This window comes from Amphiprion ocellaris, chromosome 7 (genome assembly GCF_022539595.1).
Source record: "Amphiprion ocellaris isolate individual 3 ecotype Okinawa chromosome 7, ASM2253959v1, whole genome shotgun sequence".
Classification (NCBI taxonomy): Eukaryota; Metazoa; Chordata; class Actinopteri; family Pomacentridae; genus Amphiprion; species Amphiprion ocellaris.
The window spans coordinates 14,047,214-14,069,899 of NC_072772.1; the positions used below are offsets into that span (position 1 = coordinate 14,047,214).

General features: G+C 39.7%; 3 protein-coding genes across 3 annotated transcripts; 2 read left to right on the forward strand and 1 right to left on the reverse strand.

The window, feature by feature from the left end:
- Positions 1–114: 114 nt before the first annotated feature.
- polr2i (RNA polymerase II subunit I) lies at positions 115–4,648 on the reverse strand. Its single transcript, XM_023272250.3, has 6 exons — positions 4,481–4,648; positions 4,278–4,332; positions 2,453–2,526; positions 1,296–1,370; positions 1,076–1,127; positions 115–478 (listed from the first exon to the last, which is right to left on the reverse strand). Exons 1-6 carry the CDS (start codon positions 4,540–4,542, stop codon positions 416–418), a joined length of 381 nt encoding a protein of 126 aa, XP_023128018.1. The 5' UTR covers positions 4,543–4,648; the 3' UTR covers positions 115–415.
- Positions 4,649–9,297: 4,649 nt separating this feature from the next.
- Positions 9,298–18,073, forward strand: lbhl (LBH regulator of WNT signaling pathway, like). The gene is made up of 4 exons (XM_055012554.1): positions 9,298–9,718; positions 13,593–13,668; positions 13,992–14,289; positions 16,927–18,073. Exons 2-4 carry the CDS (start codon positions 13,597–13,599, stop codon positions 16,995–16,997), a joined length of 441 nt encoding a protein of 146 aa, XP_054868529.1. The 5' UTR covers positions 9,298–9,718; positions 13,593–13,596; the 3' UTR covers positions 16,998–18,073.
- Positions 18,074–18,916: 843 nt separating this feature from the next.
- On the forward strand, positions 18,917–22,686 carry c5ar1 (complement C5a receptor 1). Its single transcript, XM_023271504.3, has 2 exons — positions 18,917–19,001; positions 20,775–22,686. Exon 2 carries the CDS (start codon positions 20,786–20,788, stop codon positions 21,821–21,823), a length of 1,038 nt encoding a protein of 345 aa, XP_023127272.2. The 5' UTR covers positions 18,917–19,001; positions 20,775–20,785; the 3' UTR covers positions 21,824–22,686.

Sequence of the window (22,686 nt, forward strand, 5' to 3'; positions counted from 1 at the left end):
AGCCAGGCTACCTTCTTTCTTTGCCTTTTGGCAGACATCAGGGATATGTCAGGTCATGGGAATAGTTTTAGAAATTATCTGTTGAATAAAACATTTTAGTAAAGACTCAAGAGATGTTAGAAAAACCTGATTCTTTTAATCTAACAATACACATTTGAAAATGACAATTTCTAAAAAAAACTATTACCATATATTCACATAATGACAGATATGAGCCACCATAGCAAGATGATAAATGGGTCAGCAGCGCTGCTGTTTAACAAAACCAACAGCAGCCTTTTGCATTCACTCTACTTACAGTTCTCAGTGTGTTTGTATAGGATTCTCTCTAGTTGAGCTGCAGCTAGCAATACTTTTTGTGAACAGCAACACTGTAGATGCAAATGCTAGACCTCTGCTTTATCATCACCAGCTTTTACTCTGTCCACCGGTGTCCACAGTGGGGAGCCGTGCACACGTAGTACAGTCGCATAGCATCCTGTGTAGAACAGAACACAACATATGACATGGTATTATGGATTTTTAGCTTTCTTTAACTGATTAATTCTTCAGTCTGAACACTGTCTGTACTAGAGATGCAACTAAAATGTATTTGCAGTCATGAGTCATTTCTTAATTAGTCAGTTGATGACTAACAGTCCAAAACTCCAACGTGGTTGGATTAATATTACACATGATTACACATGATTAAACAAGCTGCAACCTCAGGACATGTGAAAGATTTTTGGCTTAAAAATGACAAAAACAATGAATTAACTATCAAAGAGTCTCAGATAATTTTTTGCCTATGAAATCAACTATCTCAGCTCTACTTTAGACAACAGGATATTTCTTCACTGATTTTGAATGCTGTGTTTGAAGGGACAGTTTTCAGCTGTGCTTTTTAGGTTTGTTTCTTGGCTGAAAAATGGTTTTATTTCACAATCATGCACAATATTTCACACTGCTGTTAGTGTTCCGTTATGGCTTTCTGCTGACCACAGAAGCTTGTGAATAGCTGCTAAAAATATTCAGTGGAAAATAATTTTAAGACTGAAGGCAGTGTATGCAGTATTTCATTAACAACAATCATTACCTCAGCTTTCATGCTGTGAGACTGGAAGAACACTGCCTCCTTGTGACCACATCTGAGAAGAGACACGGTGCAAGCACAGTTAGAAAATACCTGTTACAATCACAGTCACTCAACAAATGCAGCACAAAAATACACACACAAAAAGAGTTTTTAAACACAGACAACAACCAGGGGTGTCCATAGAGAATGAGTGAGGTCATCAGGATGTGGTGAATCTTACTTGGGACAGGGGTGGTCCTCTGTTCTTGGCAGTGTTGGATCCTGAGATACATCGGCGATGATTTGTGTCAGTTCACTGGAGAGAAATGGAAGTAAAACGGTCCTCAATTTTAGGCCTCAAATGACTGATATTACATACATCTTTACTGTAATATTCTAGGACTGTGGGCAACACAAATAGTGGAATATTGCAAATGCTTTCCACAAATTGTAGTAACTTTATGCAGTCTGATTGTGCCAATGTACCAAAAGAGTCTGTGTCAATGATCATTTGGTTGCTATCAAAAGTGTTGTAGTGGTCGAATTGCAAGCTGGTCGCATGTTAAATGTCAAAGTGGGGATGACTGTGCCATCAAAACAACAACACTGCTGAGATCAAAAAGTAACCAGTGGTATGCTACTGCTGGGGCAGTAGTGTATGTCCATGATGCAGTAGTATACTGCTTGAAATTTAATAACACACAGGAATTTCCACTGGCAGAAGCTGTTTGATATCGAGTGGCTACTCTTTATGTTTATATTTCTACCGTTATTGAAAATGTGATGCATAAAAATGAGCTAGAATAAATTAGCATCAAACTATTCTGGTCATTTTACACTTACAATAGATACACTGTTGTTGGAACATCTGATTGTAAAGACAGTGTATATATGCTTGTCAATGCAGCAGGGGCTTATGTTTGAGCTAGAGTGCTCCTATAAACTCTAATAGAAAAATGGCACATATCAGTGTGTAATGGCATTGATAAACAGTATGGTGCCGGATCAAGAGCTGTATGTCAGTAAAAAAATGAAATGAGAATGGTTGCAGGCTAAGTGAAAGCATTTCTAGTAAATCATAAAATAAATCTAATGTATATCGTCATCTATAAGATATGTACATTTCACTACTAGGTAGTACTAATGTGACAGGTTTATCACCAGCCAAGAGTGGCCAACCAGTATCAAGCAGCTACTGCACGTGGAAAGTGGTGTGTCAATAAAATAAAGCAGCTTATGATCCGAGAGCAGCAGCAAACCACTGTAAAACTGCCATATACCACTACACCAGAAGAGGCATACCCAAGCTCAGCATCTCTCAAAAACATCAGAGGAACTTATTAGGCAATGTCAGCAGACAAGCATCGTGACAGTTAAGGTGGCTCTATGGTTACTTACTCAACCTCATGGGTGATTTTGTTGACATAGATACAGCTGTTGTCTGCCTCTTGTTGGTAGTCACAGTTCCTGCACTGTAGATTGGAAAAAAGTTAAAGATAAATTTAGAGTATTCAGCAAAATTATTACAGGCATACAATGGAAATGATAACACTATCTCTTTTATCAAGGCTAAAAGATTAGGCAAAAACTGAGTATCATATGAGGCTTACTTTGTTCATGGACATATGTTACAGCAATGTACCAATCAGAAAGTCTGGAGTGCATTTTGAAATGCTTGTTTACAATCAGTCAGACTCCTTGCAATCCATGGAAGCTACAAATTTATTCTTCTAACTGACTAAAATCGATACATGGGTTAAATTACTCTTTTTACACTGTGTTCAATCTTGCAACTTTGGAAATATATTTATGATCATTTTTATCATTCAGAGGATTAAATTATTCTTCGTTTACTTCAGTCAAGACAAATAGGCTGTTATAATGATGAGCTATTAAGAAAAATGTATTTTGGCAAAAAACACTGTTATTTCAAATAAGGCTACAGCGGAATGTTGGTAGAAAATTGTGTGTATATTAATACACATTTTACTACTCAGTGCACTGTCGATGTTTGACGCATATTTCAAAGATAAAAGCTGCGCATTGGAGCTTTTAAGCTTAAAATTTTATATATTTAAACAAGACATGCAAAAAGGCAATGTTCCATAATGGCAGAATGGTGGAAACCACTACAGCTTGGGCCATATCAAACTAAAATTGCCTTAAATTATTGAATAACCTCTTTTATAAATACAAAATGACTTATCGAATTTATGTTTTGTTAGCTGCAATAAGAGCGGTAGCAGATGGTGCTTGTTACAGCCGATTTAATTGGACACTCTACCTCCTCCTGAGCAGGATGCATGTGCAGCATAAACTGCTATGATTATCTGGCAAGGTTAAAGACCTCCTACTTGGAAACCTGAAAGCATGTCTGCGATTCTTAAAGACAGTTCAAGTATTTTAAATTATCATTTTACCTTAATATGGTGTTTTTTTTAACATCACAAGCAATCTAAGCAGCCAACACCATGACTGAGCATTTCTTTTTTTCAAACTGCCTCAGAAAGTCTGTCTCAAAAACGTGGATTCAGGACTCTGAGGTTTTATATGTTGGTAAACCAAAGCAAGTTTGGCTTTCTGTATCCATATCATTCTTTAGAAATGGTTTCCGATTTGAAAAGGTTTGGCTGTATTATTCAAAGATTACTTTGACAGTGTATGAGCAGAATTGTAGGTAAGCTGGTGTGCTCGAGCTACAGCGAGCAGAGAGGAGATTTCTTAGATCTTTACTCTCTACAGGAAGCAACGGTGTAGAGTTGTGTTTAACCATTTTAAGTCAGAAAGGGATTACTTTCATGAAAAAAATATGTAGAAAATGTAACTTTAATATGCAAAGATGATTTTTTTTAAGGGCTTAATCAGTTAACAGAGCTGGACTTCCAACCCACCTTATGAACAGACTAACCTGGCTTGATACTACACCCCTCAGTTCCCTGTTGTGACATGCAGTCAGGTTCATAAATTAAAAAGGTAAAATAAAATGTGTTGTACTTCCTACACCGTTCACCTGATTTTGATGTAAATACCCTCAAATTAAAGGTGAAAGTCTGCACTCAAAGCACATCTTGACTCTTTCATTTCAAATCTACTGTGGTGATGTACAGAGCCAAAAGGCTGAAAATTGTGTCAATGTCCAAATATTTATGGACCTGACTGTAAATATATGCTCACTGACGCATTGTGGACACAAACTGAGGCTAACTTACAACCAGATACTTACCGCATACAGCAGGATGCGGTTCTCCTTGTCTTCTTTAGGGTATAACATGTTATTGCTGGAAAACAAAGACAACCTGTTATATGGATTTTAATTTCTTTAAAGCGGACGTCGTTAATAAGACAGTTACGTTAACGTGTGCAACTTTAACACGCTGCTAGTAAGCTAGGTTAAATTATCTAACCTATATACGGCCAAAGACTCACCATTCTTGACAGAACCGTATCCCAACAAATCCTGGTTCGTAGTTTCCGCCGTCCAAATCCATTGGAAGAAGTTATTTGTTGAAGACAAACCTGATAAATACAATAAACGTTGCTCTCTGTTACTTTCTACCGGTGCTAAAGCCTCTGTCCGTTTGAAAACAGACCTACTGCGGCTGCGTGAACTACAACGGAAGTGAAGATTTGTGCCACAGCGCCCCACAGCGGCCGGAGGATAAAACAAACTGTGACATAGAGGTCTGTTATATTTGGCATGCAGCAGATTTAAATTACATTTAGGCAAATTTTTACATTTATTGATGCAAAATGACAAGGTTTTAATAATTTTTGCTTTATTCTGTCAGAAAACAACCTGCAAAATTTTCACATCCATCTTGAAAACACCATAAAACCCCAACAAAAGCGCACTGATAGAAACCAGTAAAACATGCAAGTACCTAACATAAAAACAGCAATCATGTGGTGCTGGCTTGGATTAATGACACCAAATGTCATCAACCCAAACGAAATCCAGTAAACACAGTGTCGTTATCTTCAGTTGCAAAAATATCATTTCTACCAGGACCCCAAATGTTCACCCACACATCATTATCTTTCGACAGTTTGACCACGCTGCTGGTACTGGCCACTTGGCTACATTTGTCAGGCAAAGAGGTGTGATACAGAGAAGCCACTGTCTCCCCATTCTTGTATATGGCACACTGTCCACGGCCATATACAGACGCATGCACAGTGAAGTAATAGAGGCCGTCCACAGGGCAGGTGAAGATGCCCGTTTCAGGATTGTAGCCATCTCCTTCATTCACCAGCACACTGCGAAACTTGAGGACTCCAGAGTGACAGGGGTAGCTGTCTTCAATGTCTAACTTGGCTGTGAAGGCCAAAGTGCCTAGAGTGAGAGACATTGCAATAATCAGAATAAAAAGCTTGTGTTGCGTTTGTCTCTGATAATGCATCCATGGCTCCACTGGGTCAAGTTTTTGTGTAGTCAGGGGACACTGCTCTCCAGCACGATTTTTTTTCATCCACCTTCATTACAAGAAAAACTGTGTGATTTTGTAGTAGGATCGCAATCATGTGATCGTCAGCAGATAACTGACACAGTGTTCACATCATGGTTACAGTAACAAATATTATTTAAGTGAGACAGGAAATAATGATTTGGTAACACCAAGCTAGGAAAGTGATAAAGACTAGACTACACACCGTGTGACAGAAGCAATACAAGCTACAACCAGGCTGATTTGGGTCATGTAAGTCGTTGTTGGAGAGGAAATCAGAGACTTGGTTTGTACTAGTTTTTTAGGCAGAAAGGGCAGGAGTGAAAGTGTGATGGAATGGCGTCTAGCGCAGGTGCAGGGGCCAGGTGGTGATGATCCAGGGATGGAATCTGGAAAATACCAGGTTGACTGTGGATGACGGACTGAAGGTTCAGACAGAATCCAGAGAGAGCAGGCGGAGTTGGTCGAGAACTGAGGCACAAGAGACAACGGGTTAACATCCAGGATAAACACACAAAGCATGAGCAGAACAATGACCTGGGTCAAACTAACTGGAGTAGTTCAACGGTCCAGCATCGAGTAGTGGTCTGAGTTCTGCTTATATGGTAGACGTAGTTAAGATGCAAGTGGACCACTTCCTGCTGCAGGTGTGCTCGTGCAGGTGATTATCCAATAGTCTGCATCTGCCTGCAGTCCACACTCATGTCCACATGGGGGAAAAGGAAATGACTGAAAAGAAGGGGAAAGGGAGAGGCTGCTACTAAGCAGTGTTGGAGGTGGAGGATGTGGCATTTAACATGTGCTGACTCATGGGGCTTGAATAACAGTTACATGGAAGAGAACTTAAATGCTGTGCGATTTCTCAATATATCATCGGAAGCTTCAGTGGTTTTGTCACCACGACAGCTCACACACCCATGGTTTTCCATCAAATAATACCCTGATTAACTTCTGCTGAAAATATAGAAAGATACGAAAATTGTGCGTAGTGACGATTTATGTTTTTTTAAGTGTAATACAAAATAAACAGTATTTTCCACCAACATATTAGGAAAACTTGGGACTGTGAGATGCAGTTAGATTGTGTACATGCATGCAGACACTTCAAAGTAATGTAATGTCTATCAAGTATAATATAAATACAAAGATAGAATAGAAAGTCATTCAAAAGTGAATAACAATACTAAGAGCACTACTAACAGAGATTAGTAGTTTTGACTTCCTGCCAGTAGCTGACAAATCATCTGGTTTGGATCTGGTTTGGATGTTTTGAAAAATCTTTACCCCCCAAAAAAATCTCTGTGTTTAATATCCTAGAACTAATAAAATCAATCAAATAATGTGAAAGTTTGTGAGAATTTGACTAGCTCCAAATTAAGTGTGTGAGTTATCTATATGCGGAACACATTGCCATACATCTGCCACCATGTGGAACATCACCCTCCTTTCTACAGAATATTACACACTACAGCTACACACAGCATACATAGACTAGACTGTCTTGTTGATCTGCCTTTACCCGTCTGTCTACTACCTGTTGTCTCATCATCCAATAACTCAGCTGCAGGCAGCAGCAGCTCACAATTGTCTCTGCAAAGTGAGATAAGAAAAGACTTCATAGATTCCAAGGGTTGCTCTTTTTGCTGAACTTGGCTCCTTATGACTGTGGCTGCAAGTGTGGATGGATATGAACATCCATCATACATAAACATCTAAAGTGCTCTAAATTTTTGCACAATATTGTACATTACAGTTGTGTAGCAAGCTGTACAAATGCGTTGTGCTGAAGCAGAATATAGGAATGTATCTCTACAGGCCATATTTAGGTGGAATATGCAGAATGTATGCACAATAGTGTTACATGCTGCATATGTGGAGCATAGTGCCCATTAAATTATTGAATGATAGAAACTTAACAGTGCAAACACCACAAAAATATCTATTTTAATCTCATAGAAGAAAAAGCACAGGTTTAACTAATGACATAAGTGATGATTGCGTTCTATTCAGCTGTACCAGTTGATACCCAATGATACCCAAATACTGAACATGATGGCTTATTAGCAAGAGCTTGAACATTGTTTGATCGATTGGCCTGTTGCTTCTGTTGTCCTGTTGTTCTCTTAAAGTCCCTCTGAGGACATTGATTTAACCCCTAAAAACTTATGTCAGTGCATCAAAACAGTCCCTGCACAGATGTTGTGACACATCACAGAAGGAAAAATCACACTCTCTGTTCTACATCTAGGCCAATGTTAGAACAGTAATATGCAAGGGATTTAAATCTACTCACCTCTCAGAGTCCCTGAGAGTCTGCACAGACCCCTTATAGGCCGGAGTAAAATCAAGGCTTAACTGGAAGACTTGAATGGAGCCACTGTTAATGTGATTAAGCGAACCAGTTCTGTTTGAACATGTCATGGCATTGTCTGTTTAACCAACTGTAATGTGCATATATTTACATATATTTTTGAAAAATTTCCATCCGTACAACTTAATGCCTTGACGTTAATGTACAGTTCATATTTTGTGTTAGCCTCTTACTTTTATTGATTTAAATTTCACCTGATTGGAAAAAATTACATGAAAATAACTGTAAGGCCAAAATCCATGTGTGATGTCAGACAACATCTTCCACTTTCTAAAAATGTGCTTGGTTAGCTTGTGACTAAAATACAACCTGAGCTACATCAGTTCAAACTCAGAGCAGATGGCGCAGATAAGTTTTTTTTTTTGGTCACATTAAATAATATTAACTCTAACACGCTTGACGTCTGAACTTTGGAAATCACCACATATCTTCTGCATCTTGTCACTTCACTACATGACATTTCAGATCTCTGGAAATAATCATATATGTACTGGGGGCTTTCCATAAAATGAGCTGAACAGTGAAAAAGTGGTGAATCTAACTGATCTAGACAGTGTAGTGTATCTATATTGACAGAAGCTTAAACAGTTATGTGTTTATGTGACCTGGTGACTGTTCGAAGGTTAAAGATTGCAGTGGTTTCTCAACTGAAATGGACAGCAGCTCAGAAATTCCATTAAGCAACTGATTTTGAATCTGAGCAGTTGAAAAAGCCACATATTTCTGACACTTGAGTTATGAAATAGAAGTACTGCCCTGCTCATGCAGAATGGGCTGATTACAGACAGATGTTCTCCACAGTGAAAACAACAGATTACAGGTCAGCCTCCCTCGTAGTTTTTCATTAGTTGGAAATTCATTCAGGTTCTGCAGAGAAAAGATGGCTTTCATGTTACACCGACTCCTTCCCTACCTTGTTCCACATATAGCCTGTTGACTTAGCCTACAGAGGGGATTACACACTGCTGTTAGCAGTTCTGTCTGTTTAGCAATAGTTGCTGCCTGTTATATATATCCCCTCCCCACCCCTGAGCCCTTGATCCCTGGGCTAATTCCATGAATCGTCCAAATCTAAATCCACTGATGGAGCAACAGCACACACATAGTTGGAAACAGAGAGAGAGAGAGAGAGAGAGAAATGATAGACAAACAGATGAGATGAGCGAGATAGAACGAACCACAGTGATAAAAAAGTGCAAAATTTCTCCATGTTCATACTTTGAGCAGTTGTGCTCCTCTTGCGTTGATTTGACGTCCATCAACAGTGGAGCCATGTGCCGTCTGTGTGCCCTTTATGTGTTTCTTTACAGATGCACCAACGACCCAGTGTGCCAACTCATCAGAGGGGACTGTCAAACCCGGCTGACGTCACACATCCAGCCTCTGTAATCGAAAGAGACGCTAATCCTGCTCCTCTCCAAAGCCCGGCAGTGGGGTGGGCTGGGACAGGGAGGGATATTGAGAGAGACATGAGGAAGGAAGTTGGAAACGGGAGATGAAGGAGCAAATGCTGGCTGTGGGCAAGTAGAGGGACTCGGCACTGACTTGGACCAGAGAGACCGAGTGCTGTCCTGGCTGATAAAGGAGGCCAGGCACACATCCACCTGCTGATCACCTGCAAAACTCCTGAGATCTCTGAGGGTGTTTAACCCTCCCCCCCGATCCAGGCTTCGCCCTGGAGGCCACAAACCTTAGTGAGGGCCCTGCAGAGGGGGAATGCTGTGGCAGCTGCTCACCTCCTCCTGCACCCCTGCTCGTGTCACCTGTACTCGCCGTGGAGGAGCCGAGCTTCACCACCGTGGAACTGTGCCAAGATGGAGAGGACATATGCTTGACAGCCACCGAGGGGTAAGACATGAAGTTTGTGTGTGGGAATGTGTGTGTATCACATCAGCAGAAACTATGGGTTTTACCAGACTGAATCCTTATGTTCTCCTTCAGGATCCTCTGACTTTTCCTCTGAGCTCACCTCAACAGAGAAGAGTCATGAAGATAACCTCGTGCAATGTCGCACAGCAGGTTCAGATAGAAAAAGCAAGAGTTTCCATCAAAATAGAAAGATGTAGTTGTAGCTGACCAGCTCATATTTACCACAACATCCTTTCCTTGAAGTAGCTGTTCTGAAGTTTTTGATCCTGAAGTTTACCCAGTGATAAAACTGTAGATGTCTAAACTTCTGTTTCTCAAGAGAACTTTAAGAACTTGTAATCCATGTTGCAAAATCATGAGTGAAAGTTCATTTTTCACAATGGAAACAGAAGTTTCCGCCATATTACATGGTCACATTAGCAGCTGCTAGTGTCTTCTCTTCATGTATATTATAGAACAAGAGTGAAAATGAGAAAAAAAAAAGTTTAATTTATACGTGGTTTGTTGTCCACAGTCCTAACAAGAAGAATGATTTGTGGAATGCCCCATAAAAGTTTTCATAGGTGCTAAATCTAATCAATTCTGAGAGGACTGTATGCATGCAATGAAACAGAAGCTAACTGTTTAGACCGGATTTATAATAGACAGCGAATTCAGTGATTTGATGACCTTTTAAGGTTATGTGTGTAAATGCATTTATATAGATGTTTTGTCTGTGAGTTTGAGTTTTCTGTCAGACAGTAACTTAACATTAAGATTTTGCAGCGAAGTCAACTGAGTAAGAAGAAATCCTTCAGTGTCAATGCAAGCAGGAATTAAGACACCAAAGGGAAAAAAGGCAAGGAGTAGCACATTACCTATAAAGAGGTTACCAGATGTTGTATTTGCACAATGAGTGCAAGTGTTTGAGTGAAAGGCTTGAGATGAAGATTCCTCTATACAGGGCTGTGCGTAAAGGTTAGAGAAAAAGAGTGAAAAAACAAAGACTATGTAAGACTATAAGATATGACAAATGGTAATTTTTTTAGTTTTAGATGTTCTGAAGGCGTTGAGAGGTCACAAATCCTTAGTAGGATGCACAAAATGCTTTAAGTCACGTAACAAACCCAAAACCCAAATCTGGTGGTGCAAAATAGGAAACATGAAACCATTAAGGACATCTGCAATATTTCCTCAGAGTTTCTTCAGCCGGGTTTCATGCATTGCAAAACCCCAACATGTTGCAAAGTAACTTTGTGTGTCTTACCAGTCATTTATCCCACCAATCATTTCTAAATGGACCAGAAAGTGGCCATTAAAATACAAAAGAAGGTTCTGTTTTCAGACAGTGATTAGCAAGCAGTTTCTGTGATGGAAACAGGAAGAGAAACGTGTCCCACTTCATTTTTCACTAAAGTCTTATCACAAATGTCCCATTTAAGGTGTGATAGTTCTTTATCACTACGGTTTCCTTTTCTTGCTGACATTAATCTTAACCTTCCTGTGTACTCATGTTGCTTCCACACTAAGACACACTTAAATCTGGCTATATATGTGTCACTGAACACATAGAATTCGGTCATTCCAGAAATCTGCAGTGATAAAACACTTTTTGTGTCACCAGTCAAATGCAGTGAACACTGTGAAAACAATGACTGATTGTTGACTGAGCAGAAACGTGCAGGTGTTCAGAGCGAGTTTATGTGAGGAGATTACATGGTGGTTAAGCTTCTTCATCATAATAGCTGCTGAAAGTTTCCATCCCAGGTGGCGCGCAAACAGCTTAGTGCGACACAGTTGTCAACAGCACAATATCAGAAATTGAACTGTAGGGCTGCGCACACTCACAAGTGGGTCAAAAATGATAGCATCCCCCCCAACGCTCATCCTATTTGGACGAGAACAAGGCGTCCTCATTTTGGCGGCTGTGCAAACTGGCTTAGTGTTTCTTCGTTTGTCATATTATACAATGAACTTAAGCATGTCGTTAGGAACGATAAGTCTGAAATCTGTCACATGACGTCAGTCTGGAGCAAAAATCAGCTGAAATCAGTTCAGATCAATTTGATTTGAGTGAGAAGATTGGAGCAGGAAGAAGAAGGCAGAGAGGTGGAGAGAAACTCACCTGAACCAAACGTTCTTCTTACATTCAGAGGGACCAAAAAAGCATGTTCACAGACACAAGCCGTTTTGTATTATAAATGATTTGGAGATATTTTTAGACTGTCTTTGCTGCTGCAGATCTGAATGCTTGAGAGCCAGAGTACATTTGACCTGTGACCTCCAACATACCATGAGCTCAGCTTAATCTACGGTTCATTGAAACTCAGACCCTTATATTGGCTGGTAGACGACCTCTGCTGTGACAGACATTCACACTGGCTTAAAACTAAAATAAAGAATGAGCATTTAAAGGGTTCAAAGACTCTATCTTGGGATGAAAAAAGTCTTGTCGGCTCTCTGTAAGGATGTGTTTTTGCACAGCGCTGCTGCAAGTGAATCACCAAGATTATTAGGATTCAACATAAACATAACATCTAATCATGCTGTGTTTATGTCTCTATGTGTACTACGCTAAGCAGCATACATATTTAGAATGAATGGACTGTATATTTGCATCTTTTCCATGGTGGCATCCTTTTGTGCTCTCTTTTCAAAACAGCTGTCCTTAGTTGGATGTAACATATGACTGGTGCTGCTCTTAGCAAGTACCAAAAAGTCCCCAAAAACATGATCTAAAAACAGAAAGACTGGAGATTAGAGCTGTCTTTCGGCTGAAATTTCATTAAAGAGTGGGCAAGATTTAGCAGATTGTGTCATTACACCCGGCAACAAACCCTGATTGGTACTTATGCAGAGAGGACAGACACTGAGACACGGTGAGAAAACGAGAGAAGGAGCAGGAGGGAGGGATAAAAAGAGGATTCGGTCGGATCCCCAGTCCTTCTTAATCCCCTCGTCGGCTTTTCTGGAGACCATAAACAGACTGAAGTTGGATATGGACACAGACTCGTGCATGTAACTGAAACAAGTGGACTTCAAACTGCATAGACATACAGCAGTCTGATAAAGGTCATGAGAATATAGTTCCTTGTGAAAAGAGAAAAGCAGTAACTCTGGTGTTTTTCTCACTGATCACAGCAGGTTCCGGCTGCTGAGGCTCGCTGCTCTGCGTAAGAGATGAGCAAGCCAAAACAGAGCATTTGTTCAGCCAGGCTCTCTGTCAGGAAATAAAATATGATGAGCGCCAAACTACATAATCCATTTTGGTATCAAACCCTGATTGAGCTGTGCACTAATCTGGAGTATGAGTGTGTTCCGGTGTGTTTGTGTGTATTCAGAGACGCACACACTTGCACATGGTCTCATAATTCACATGGACTGGCCAGCTTTGGCCAGCGAGATGTAGGACAGGAAATCTCTGACCAATGACAAGCCAGGCATGCTGGATATTGTGATCCTACTGTAATTCAGCTGTGACTCTGGGGCATTCAGGGGCAATGATGTTGTTTCATAGAAAACCGGATGATGCGATTCCGTCCAGTGTGGCTGAATGTCCAACTATGGGCCTCAGAGCTGTGGCAGACGTGTAACAAGTCAGACAGACATGTAGGATTTGTAGGGATTGAAGGTGTAGGGATTTTAATGAGGGCTCTAAAGACGGTTCATGTAAAGTAAAAGAGCTCTGTGTAATACTACCAGAGTTCTACCAAACATTTGGATTCCTGGAGTTTTACTGCGTTGGGTTGTTTTCTTACATTTTTTTAGATGGTTTCTGCACAGACACATTTAAAGATTTCCTCCAGGCTTGAGATTTCAAAGAGAAGATGTGATTTCCTTTATCTTAGCCTTACAATGACTGTTTCCTATGCAGAGGTATGGAGGAGATGAGTGGCCAAGATCCAGACTGTGAAGACATGCAAAGGAAGGAGCAAAGATTACCATTCCAGGTAGGTTTATTCATCACAGAGCAGAGTCTCACATAATTGATTTTTAAGTGTAGCAACCCAAATTTGGTAAAGTTTCAGTATTATCCTGTCTTTGTTATGTTAAAGCAGGTTTGTCACACAATGCTAAACAGAAAGAACACGAGTAATGATGAAAATATGGATTAAAAGCATAGCACACAATAAGTGGTAATAATATGGGATTACTGGTAATAAAATGAACTCAGAGTTTGATTTAAACAAACACAGATTTATTGATTCTGTTAAGCTGCACTTACTTTCAGCTCGACTTATCTGCTCCGTTCTCAACCCTGTTTTCCCTCCAGATCTTCCCCGACCCCGTTGAGGTGGTCCTGGGCCCAGAGACCTCTTTGAACAGCCTGGACCACGACCACGAGAAGGAGCGTCTGCCCTCCATCGTTGTGGAACCCACCGAGGTGAGCGAGGTGGAGAGCGGAGAGCTGCGCTGGCCTCCGGAGAACATGGACATGGATGAAGACGAGGAAGACCTGTTCTTGGAGCAGTGCATCCCCCCAGCCAACATTGCAGACTGGGGAGAGGAGGAGGAGGAGGAAGAGGAGACGTCAGTTATACTGAACCCGCAGCAAGGCTTGACACTCATTGGTGAGTTGAACATGTCACCACACTCTCTTAGTTATGCTTTCTCTATACGATTTAAAAAGTAACCCATTTTAAACATCTCATTTCTCTGCTTGGATGTGTTTAGCAGAATATGTCATGTGTTTCAAAATACCTCAGATAAGAGGATGTAAGCAATCGTTTGGCTTCCAGAGAATCAAAAAATATCTTTTCTGGGAAAAACAAAAACAAAAGAACTGCAACAGCTACAGTAAATTATCACACAGAATCAGCAGTTTGTTGCCACTTCTCTTTAGGTATGAAAGTGTGTGTGTGTGTGTGTGTGTGTGTGTGTGTGTGTGTGTGTGTGTGTGTGTGTGTGTGTGTGTGTGTGTGCGCGCGCGTGTGTGTGTGTGTGTGTGTGTGTGTGTTAATGTGACTGAGTGAACAACCAACGGAGTCATGCCAAGATTAACCTTTTCAGAGGCTCAAAGGCAAAAATTTATATTAAGGGTCCCCATTAACCCCAAATATAAATCTTATTTTAATCACCTCCTCACCCTTCTGCAAACCAACCAGTGCTCCGGTGCAAAATGATTAGTTGATTAATCAGTTACCTGATTGACAGAAAAATGAATGTGACAGCCCCGATAAAACAAAAATGTGGAAAATTGTTGCTAATTTTCTCTCAATGACAACTCAAACGTTTTGGGCACTTGATAAGTAAAAGATAAAGCCAAGTGTTTCCTTGGCATTAAATTAATGTTGATGGATATACATCAATAATTTATTTAATTTTGACACTTAGCAATCTATTATTTATGACGTGATGATCATATGATGGTATAATATGACCTTGCCTGAGGCTTTATGTGTGCAAATAATCCATAGAAACAACCAACACATTCTCACCCCGACTTCTCACATTTAGATGCTTGTTCACATCCTACTTGAACACACTGGGAACCTCTTTTTAATTCGACATGCAGGGCGGTGCAATAAGTCAAACGGGAGACTTTCAAGCAGGATACTGGGGCTTTTGTCCCATGTGAGGCCGCTATATTTTGACATAGTTGGAATATTCTTTAAGCCTTTTTATTTTCTTTTTGGTTAGGTTTGGGCAACTAAACTACTTGGTTTAAAAGAAGATCGTGTTATGGGTTAAAATGCACCCTTTTAGTACACTAACCACATGTTAGAAGCATAGTATCCAAGTACCTCTGAAATGTGAAGCCAATACAAAAGTGGATTAAACCTGCACTCTCTCTAATGACCAGTAGGAGGCGACTCTTCTGGTTGCAAAATGTAGTCCAATCATATTAAAATTAATGAGAAAAGGACCCTTTTTCTTCCTTGATTAACTACTTCAGTGAACATTTTCCTGACATATTTCAGTACAGCAAGATATTTACCTTGTACATTTGGAGTGAAGTAAGTTGCTACCTTAACTTTGTGCATCTCTGTGTGACCCTTGTCATGTCCACTTTTAAAAACACCAAGATGGATCAGTCATATTCCAAACTTGACACTTAAAAAGGGTGTTTTGCAAACCGATAGGTGACATCTTGGCTACAATTCTATTTTTATACACAGCCTATGGTTGGAAAGGGAACTTTTGCCATCTGCACAACCCTTCTCCTATATTTTTTTGTTACCACAGCGATGAGTTCCACCCTATCTAAAATATGATTCACTGACTGAAATAGAGCAACACTGACAATGACACCAGCTGACAACAGTTGACCGTAGCTGACTTTAATGGTTGTTGTAGATGTTGAGGGTGTATTGAACTACTCAAAAATGATCCATTATAAGAAATTAGCTCAGTAAAAACAAAAACTATTACGTCTACTGCCTGTAGACACCACGGTCCTATTCTGACTCTTGAACTTGTTCTGTGGCACTTATCCAGGTTGTTTTCTCCTGACTAGAGCCTTACTTGTGTTGTATCTACTCTCAGATGTACATCACTTTGGATAAAAGCATCTGCTAAATGAAATTGTAGAATTGTAAAATTGTGAATCATAAGGAGCAAACCTGGGTTTTGGGCCCTCATTAAGGCCCTATATAAATCTAATTTTCAATAACTCTGCAACTTCTGGAAACCAACGAGTACTCAAGAGCTGAAATGACTAGCTGCTTGACAGAAAATGAATATGACAGTCTTGATAATCTGAAGGTCTGTGGTTCCTGGGCAGTTGCCTTTTTTGCCCAGTTGCTAATCCCAGTTGCTAATCCAGCTTTGCTCAGACTGCATGCTGCTGAGAAACTGCTCTTACATGGCTGCTACAAACCAAATAACCAGCAAGGTCACACAGAGTTACGATAAATGGGATTTGTTAACCACATACAGTAGTAATACACCAACTACCCCTTTCACGGCTGCTTGGGAAATACATGTTCAAAGCTAACGAACTAGGAAAACACATAATCAACACACACCTTACAGAATTCCTAAATCTGTCTTGGCTTTATAACTAACTCTCTTTTAATTTTACTAAACAAGACAGAGAAGAATCAATAAGGATTCTATGATCTAATGTTGTGTTTAATTTTACATGTGTCAGAAACCTACTCTGGAGCTAGATTTATATGGAAGTTCTTAGTGCATATATACAAGCTGAAGGCTGTATTGTGCAGCATTAAATGTCAGAATAAACACTGTGTCATTTCTTTCTGCAGACCTCCAGTCAGATGCATTTAGAGACGACACTCCTACACTCCCACCAAGCAGTGCTCCAGCCTTCAACTGATGTTACCTCTGAGAACTCTGATGACCCAGTGAAGAAACATCCTGTCATGAACTAGAGCAACAACAACAAAACATTGCACAGGAGGGAAATGCAACAAAGCACCAAAATATGTTAAAAATGATCAACAGCTCAATGCCAACGGGGACATTTATGTTCTGATTGATATCAGTGAGCACGAGCGTACATGGAAACATGAACAAACACAATCTCAGAAAACACAGAATTCAGCTTGCTGACGTTGAAATAATTAAGCAACGTCTTTGCTTTTTTTTAACTTTTAGAGAACATTTTGCTGACATTGTGACTTTGTGTTTCATTTCCCTTGTTATTTCCTAAATTGTAACATCTTGGTGAGGCTAAAAACAGGACATCCTGCCACAGTAATAATTTTAATTTCTTTGGTTCATGTTTTCTTCATTTTCTACACTTCACCTGTGTGTCTAATACAGACAGCGGCCTGTACCTTAATGAATATCTTCCTCATCGTTTTCACCTCACAGGTGACTTTTCAGGAGGTTTACCTGGTTCTACCTTCAGTATGTAGCAGTTATTAAGTTGCTGTAAAATGTGTTGGCTGTTTTCTGGACCGACATGCTGTTTTTACTCTGACGTGACTTGAGCATAGTAAGCTGTGATTTAAAAGAAAGAAGAAAAAAATGTCCCTCTCTGGCCAAAGTCAGTGATGACATCAATCAATCTAAATTCGTCAGTGAAGCAGCCGCATCACGCATCACATGTCTTTAAGAGACTGACAAATGATGACTAATGTTGGGATCTTTAAAATCAGCATTTTAACCACAGGGTTGCAAACATCACGGATGAGAGGCAGATTTCTTGTCTTTTTTGGAGAAGATCGGACATTCAGTTTGTCATACATGACGACACAAACAGGAAGGCAGCTCTTGTTGGTCTTCATTACAACAGCTCTAGTTGCCACTGAGAACTGTAGCCATTTAATAGTACTATCATGTGTGTGTAGGCTCACTTGTGAATAACTTGTATATACGGAAAAGTTGTTGTGTCACAGCAAAATGATTATTATGATCTTGACAATAAAGTATTTTGTCCCCCTAATACATCATTTTTTTGTTCTTTGGTTGCTGAGGGTTCTTGTCATTTTATTATCATTTAAGAAATACACCCTAAGAATTGTTTTTGCTTTAAACCACTACCTTTTGTTACATATTTTACTAGATACATTCTTTCATCTACAAAAAGTATTTTCTGGGAAAGTGTAGCTGCCAGGGAGTTTAAAGTTGACCATAAAAGATGCTACTATATTTGCTGATGTTTTATGTGGAAGTGAAAGAAACAAAAAAGCAAAGAATCACTGCTTTCTGACAGAGAAGTACAAGAAAAGATGCATGTATAAAATAAAGGAAGGATAGATGCAACTAGAATGCTATGCAATGATGAATTAAAAGTAAAATTACTAACTTAGGGAAGGTGGTATTTTCCAAATCCCTATGCTCCCTTTGCATCTAGTGAGAGTATAAAATGCACTAAAAAGAAGCACATTTTGACTTGGCTTGTTATAAACAGCAACATGTTTATGAGGATTTATGACCAGATACCATGTGACGTTTGCAGCTGTTTTTTTTGTCCTTTAGGAATACCCATATGTTTGCTGTATTTATACAAACTGTCACTAAAGGCATTAGGTGTATTGCATCCTTGCCACTGTATTGGTGAGTATTAAAGTTACAAAAAATGATCAAGGCAAATTACATTGTTAACTATAATAGTCTTTATCATTTATGAGAGATAACTCTGGAAATGTTACTGTTAAAGTGGCAGAATATTTTTGCTAATTTTGCATTCGTAAGCACATTGACTTCCAGCTTAAACTCATATATAGACGATTAGTGGTCAAGTGTGTGTGCGTGTGTGTGTGTGTGTGTGTGTGTGTGTGTTATGAAGGATGTGGGTATAAAACGCTCTAAAAAGCGGACCAGCTGTATAACTTCCTTCTTCAAGTGAGAGTGCAACATCAACCACGTAACGGTAAGTTCAAATATCACTAAGATCTAACTTTAAGTTGTACGTTTTACATCAGATAACTCTGGCATGCTTAGTTAAACTGTATTATTTTTGTGGAGTACTAACATCATATAAAATGCACATGTTTTATGTGAAACATTTGTCTCTCATATGTTTGATCAGTCACACTTTACAAGAAGGGGACAAATCATACGCCTGAAATAACACTTAACTTATATGTAACTCATGAGGACATAAATTGCTACTGGTGATAATAAAATGACTAAATCATGATCACTTTGTGTGACTAATTCACACCTTACAGATTATCAGTTAGGGAGTTCTGCAGTTAAATTTGCTGAAATTCAGCAACACAGACCCGTGTATTTACTTAATCTCTCTGGTTGCAGAATTTACACCACAACTTTGTTGTAGTCTGATTTTGACTGCACTGTTTTATTTTTCTGTTTCATTTACATTCCTCAGCTGAGGAATGCCTGTTATCTTCATGAGAACACTGAGAAGGGCAAATGCTACGATAACTTTGCCTGTTTTGTCTTGTTTGATTCTTGGTCAGACCTCTGAACAGAGTTCTGGTGTATGAGTTCTGCCCTTTCAGCTGAAATATTCACTCTGCATTTTTAATATGCTTTAGTAAAATACAACAGTCAAACACACATTGATTGATTCTATTATGGCTCATCCAGATTTCCACAATACTGAACCTGGTTTAATGGAAATACTAAATCTAAAAGAAATTGACTAACTCATGCTAGCATTCAAGTAATAAAAACTAATACATACACACAGTTGCATAAATATGCTTTAACAATATGTAAACAAAATCCATCTCACTTGATCACATATTAATTCAAGTATGAAATAACTGAATGAACACTCCTTAAGCAATCATCTATGAAGTGTAGCTACACCAACAATCTTTGGTGCTGTAGAAGAAACAAGATAGATGTTCAAAAAGGAAAGTATTTCTTATTTATTGGTTTTAACAGTCATATAAGCTTCAGTAGAAAATAATACATATTTTCAACACTGAAAAATAATTCAAGAGGAGCTATTTCCACCATTTTATTACATGCATGGTTGTAAGATTCAAAGCAAATCAAATAACTAACTTGCAGTTTTAGATAAACCTTGTTAGGCTCATATATTATTTTGTTGGCTTGACACAATAATGATGGATATCACACCAACTTCATTTTGTATGCAATTTCAATGCAAATTTCTGCATTAGTTGATTTAAAACTCTACCGAAGTTGAGATAACTTAATAACATTCGCCTTGATAACTTTTTTCATGTTGATTTGAGGATTTCATGCCATTGCCCTAGTTAACATGGCTGGATAATTTCAGACAATTCAGACTGAAAATTAAAAAATACTTAATTCCCATAACTTCATGTGGTTTCTTGATTGAACATAATTTCATTGGAAGCTTCCATTACTCAGAAAGACTAATGCAATTTTATTTTATTTTTTTTCCCCCCATATGATTATTTTTAAGACTGTGAAAATCCAAATAGAATAAAAACCAAACCTTTACAAAATACGAAAATTTACAGGAGTCCTATATGAAGAGGTGAAAACCTTATAGAACTTTATGACTGGGGTAAACTAATTACTGTATTAAATCATCATGAATCATGCATTTGTCGTTAAGCATTACTTTAGTCATTTTACCATTACTGTTGGATCTATAGTGTTGGGCCTCTATGGGCTGTGTAATTTAAATTTAATCATGGTGGTGGCATTATTATAACTCTCTGTTTTACATCTACAGCTTGAGGAACAATGGATGACTATTACTATGAAGACATTAACTTCACCGACTATGTATTCAACTACACTGAGATTCCAGACTTTTCAATTCCCACAATTCAACCGATCCAGATAGCGGCTCTGGTATTCTACGGCCTGGTGGTGCTGCTGGGTGTCCCAGGAAATGCGCTGGTGGTGTGGGTGACGGGGTTCTGCATGCCCCGCTCTGTCACCTCGCTCTGGTTTCTGAACCTGGCCCTGGCTGATCTCCTGTGCTGCCTCTCCATCCCCCTCCTCATGGTCCCTCTGGTTCATGATGACCACTGGCACTTTGGCCAGCTGGCCTGCACGCTCGTCAAAGGCCTCTTCTATCTGGTGATGTACTGCAGCATCCTGCAGCTGGTTCTGATCAGCATGGATCGCTTGATGCTGGTCAACAGGCCCGTCTGGTGTCAGAACCACAGGCGACCTCGCATGGCTGCCTTTGGATGCGCCGCTGTGTGGATCCTGGCTCTGATCGGCAGCGTCCCCCAGTTTGTTTACGCTACGGAGATCCACGCAGGCCTAGACAAGCGAGAGTGTGTGATGGCCTACACTACACAGAGCGTCTGGCCTGTCACTTCCTTTCGCTTCCTCATGGGATTCATCTTCCCTTTCCTGGTGATCTTGGTGTGCCATGTGGTGGTGTACAGGAGAGCAGAGAGAGGGCTGACTCGGGGTCGCACCCGGTCCAAGCGCACACTGAGGGTCATCATCGCTGTGGTGCTCAGCTTCTTCCTGTGCTGGCTCCCTCTGCACATCGTGGACTTCGTCATACTGGTCACCCCTCGGCATTCCCCTCACAGGCCCAAACTTTACCTGACACACATCATAGCGCTGTGCCTGGCCTATTTCAACAGCTGCCTCAACCCCCTGCTGTATGTGTGTCTGGGCAAGGGCTTCAAGGACAGCATGAACCGCTCCCTGTGCAACATCCTGCACTTCATCAGCGAGGACCCGATGACCAAGATGACCGTCACCAACACCGACACCAAAAGTACCAGCAATGGGAAGGAGATGACTAAAGTCTGACTGTCATTAGATGCGTCATTTTCAAATTTATGGATGAGATTTAGCAGGAAAGACTGTGATTCAGGAGTAATTGCATTGGGCTGGGATTTCACCATAAAACACATGTTTGGACTTTATGATGTGACACAGATATTGGCCAAATTAAAGTCTGTATTAGGCTGGACACACCAGCACTGCTGTTATATGAGCTATTTATGAACTCCAGGGCTACCGCAGGATTGCAAGTCAGGAACTGTTGCTCAGTGTTTCTGTGAATATTCATGTCTCATGCAACACTCAACACTTCTCTTTTTCCATGATCTCAGAGTGTTTGTAAGTATTTTTGCTGTTACACAAGAGAAAAAGTCTTACTTTTGGTGGGTTTTGAATCAAGATTATTATTATTATTATTACATGTTATTAGTTACTGTTATCAGACTATTTAGTTCTTGTAATAAACACATATTTAATGACCTCATGTAACAGTCATTCCGCCAAAGGGACACCAGAAAAACACACAGTAATATCCTCTTCTGTATCAGTTCTTTCTATACACCACAAGAGGGAGACACACTTTAAAACTCTGATGCTCAGTGGCTCTAAAGATGGTGGGCGACTTGGCTGAGGCTCTTTGTTTCATAGAATGTAAAATAGAAAGGCAGAAGATACAGCCAAGAGAAGACATTTCATCCATGTAGGTTTGTCAAATACATGCAATTTGGGAAAATATGCCACTTAACATGCCTAGAAAATGTAAACTCATCGTCATTTATTGACACCCACCTAATGAATTTGTGTTAATGCGTTATGCTATATTAGTTAGTGTACCAGGAGAGCTAATGTAAGAGTAAGACACACAATTAAAATGTGACATGCTGCCAAAA

Excerpts from the sequence above, each read along its gene's own strand:
- polr2i (XM_023272250.3), bottom strand. The coding sequence starts at position 4,542 with ATGGATTTGGACGGCGGAAACTACGAACCAGGATTTGTTGGGATACGG. Across the intron at positions 2,527-4,277 it reads ACCGCATCCTGCTGTATGCG|TGCAGGAACTGTGACTACCA; the intron begins GTAAGTATCTGG and ends TCCAATCTACAG. Across the intron at positions 1,128-1,295 it reads GAGGACCACCCCTGTCCCAA|ATGTGGTCACAAGGAGGCAG; the intron begins GTAAGATTCACC and ends GTCTCTTCTCAG.
- lbhl (XM_055012554.1), top strand. The coding sequence starts at position 13,597 with ATGGAGGAGATGAGTGGCCAAGATCCAGACTGTGAAGACATGCAAAGG. Across the intron at positions 13,669-13,991 it reads AGCAAAGATTACCATTCCAG|ATCTTCCCCGACCCCGTTGA; the intron begins GTAGGTTTATTC and ends TTTTCCCTCCAG. Across the intron at positions 14,290-16,926 it reads GCAAGGCTTGACACTCATTG|ACCTCCAGTCAGATGCATTT; the intron begins GTGAGTTGAACA and ends TTCTTTCTGCAG.
- c5ar1 (XM_023271504.3), top strand. The coding sequence starts at position 20,786 with ATGGATGACTATTACTATGAAGACATTAACTTCACCGACTATGTATTC.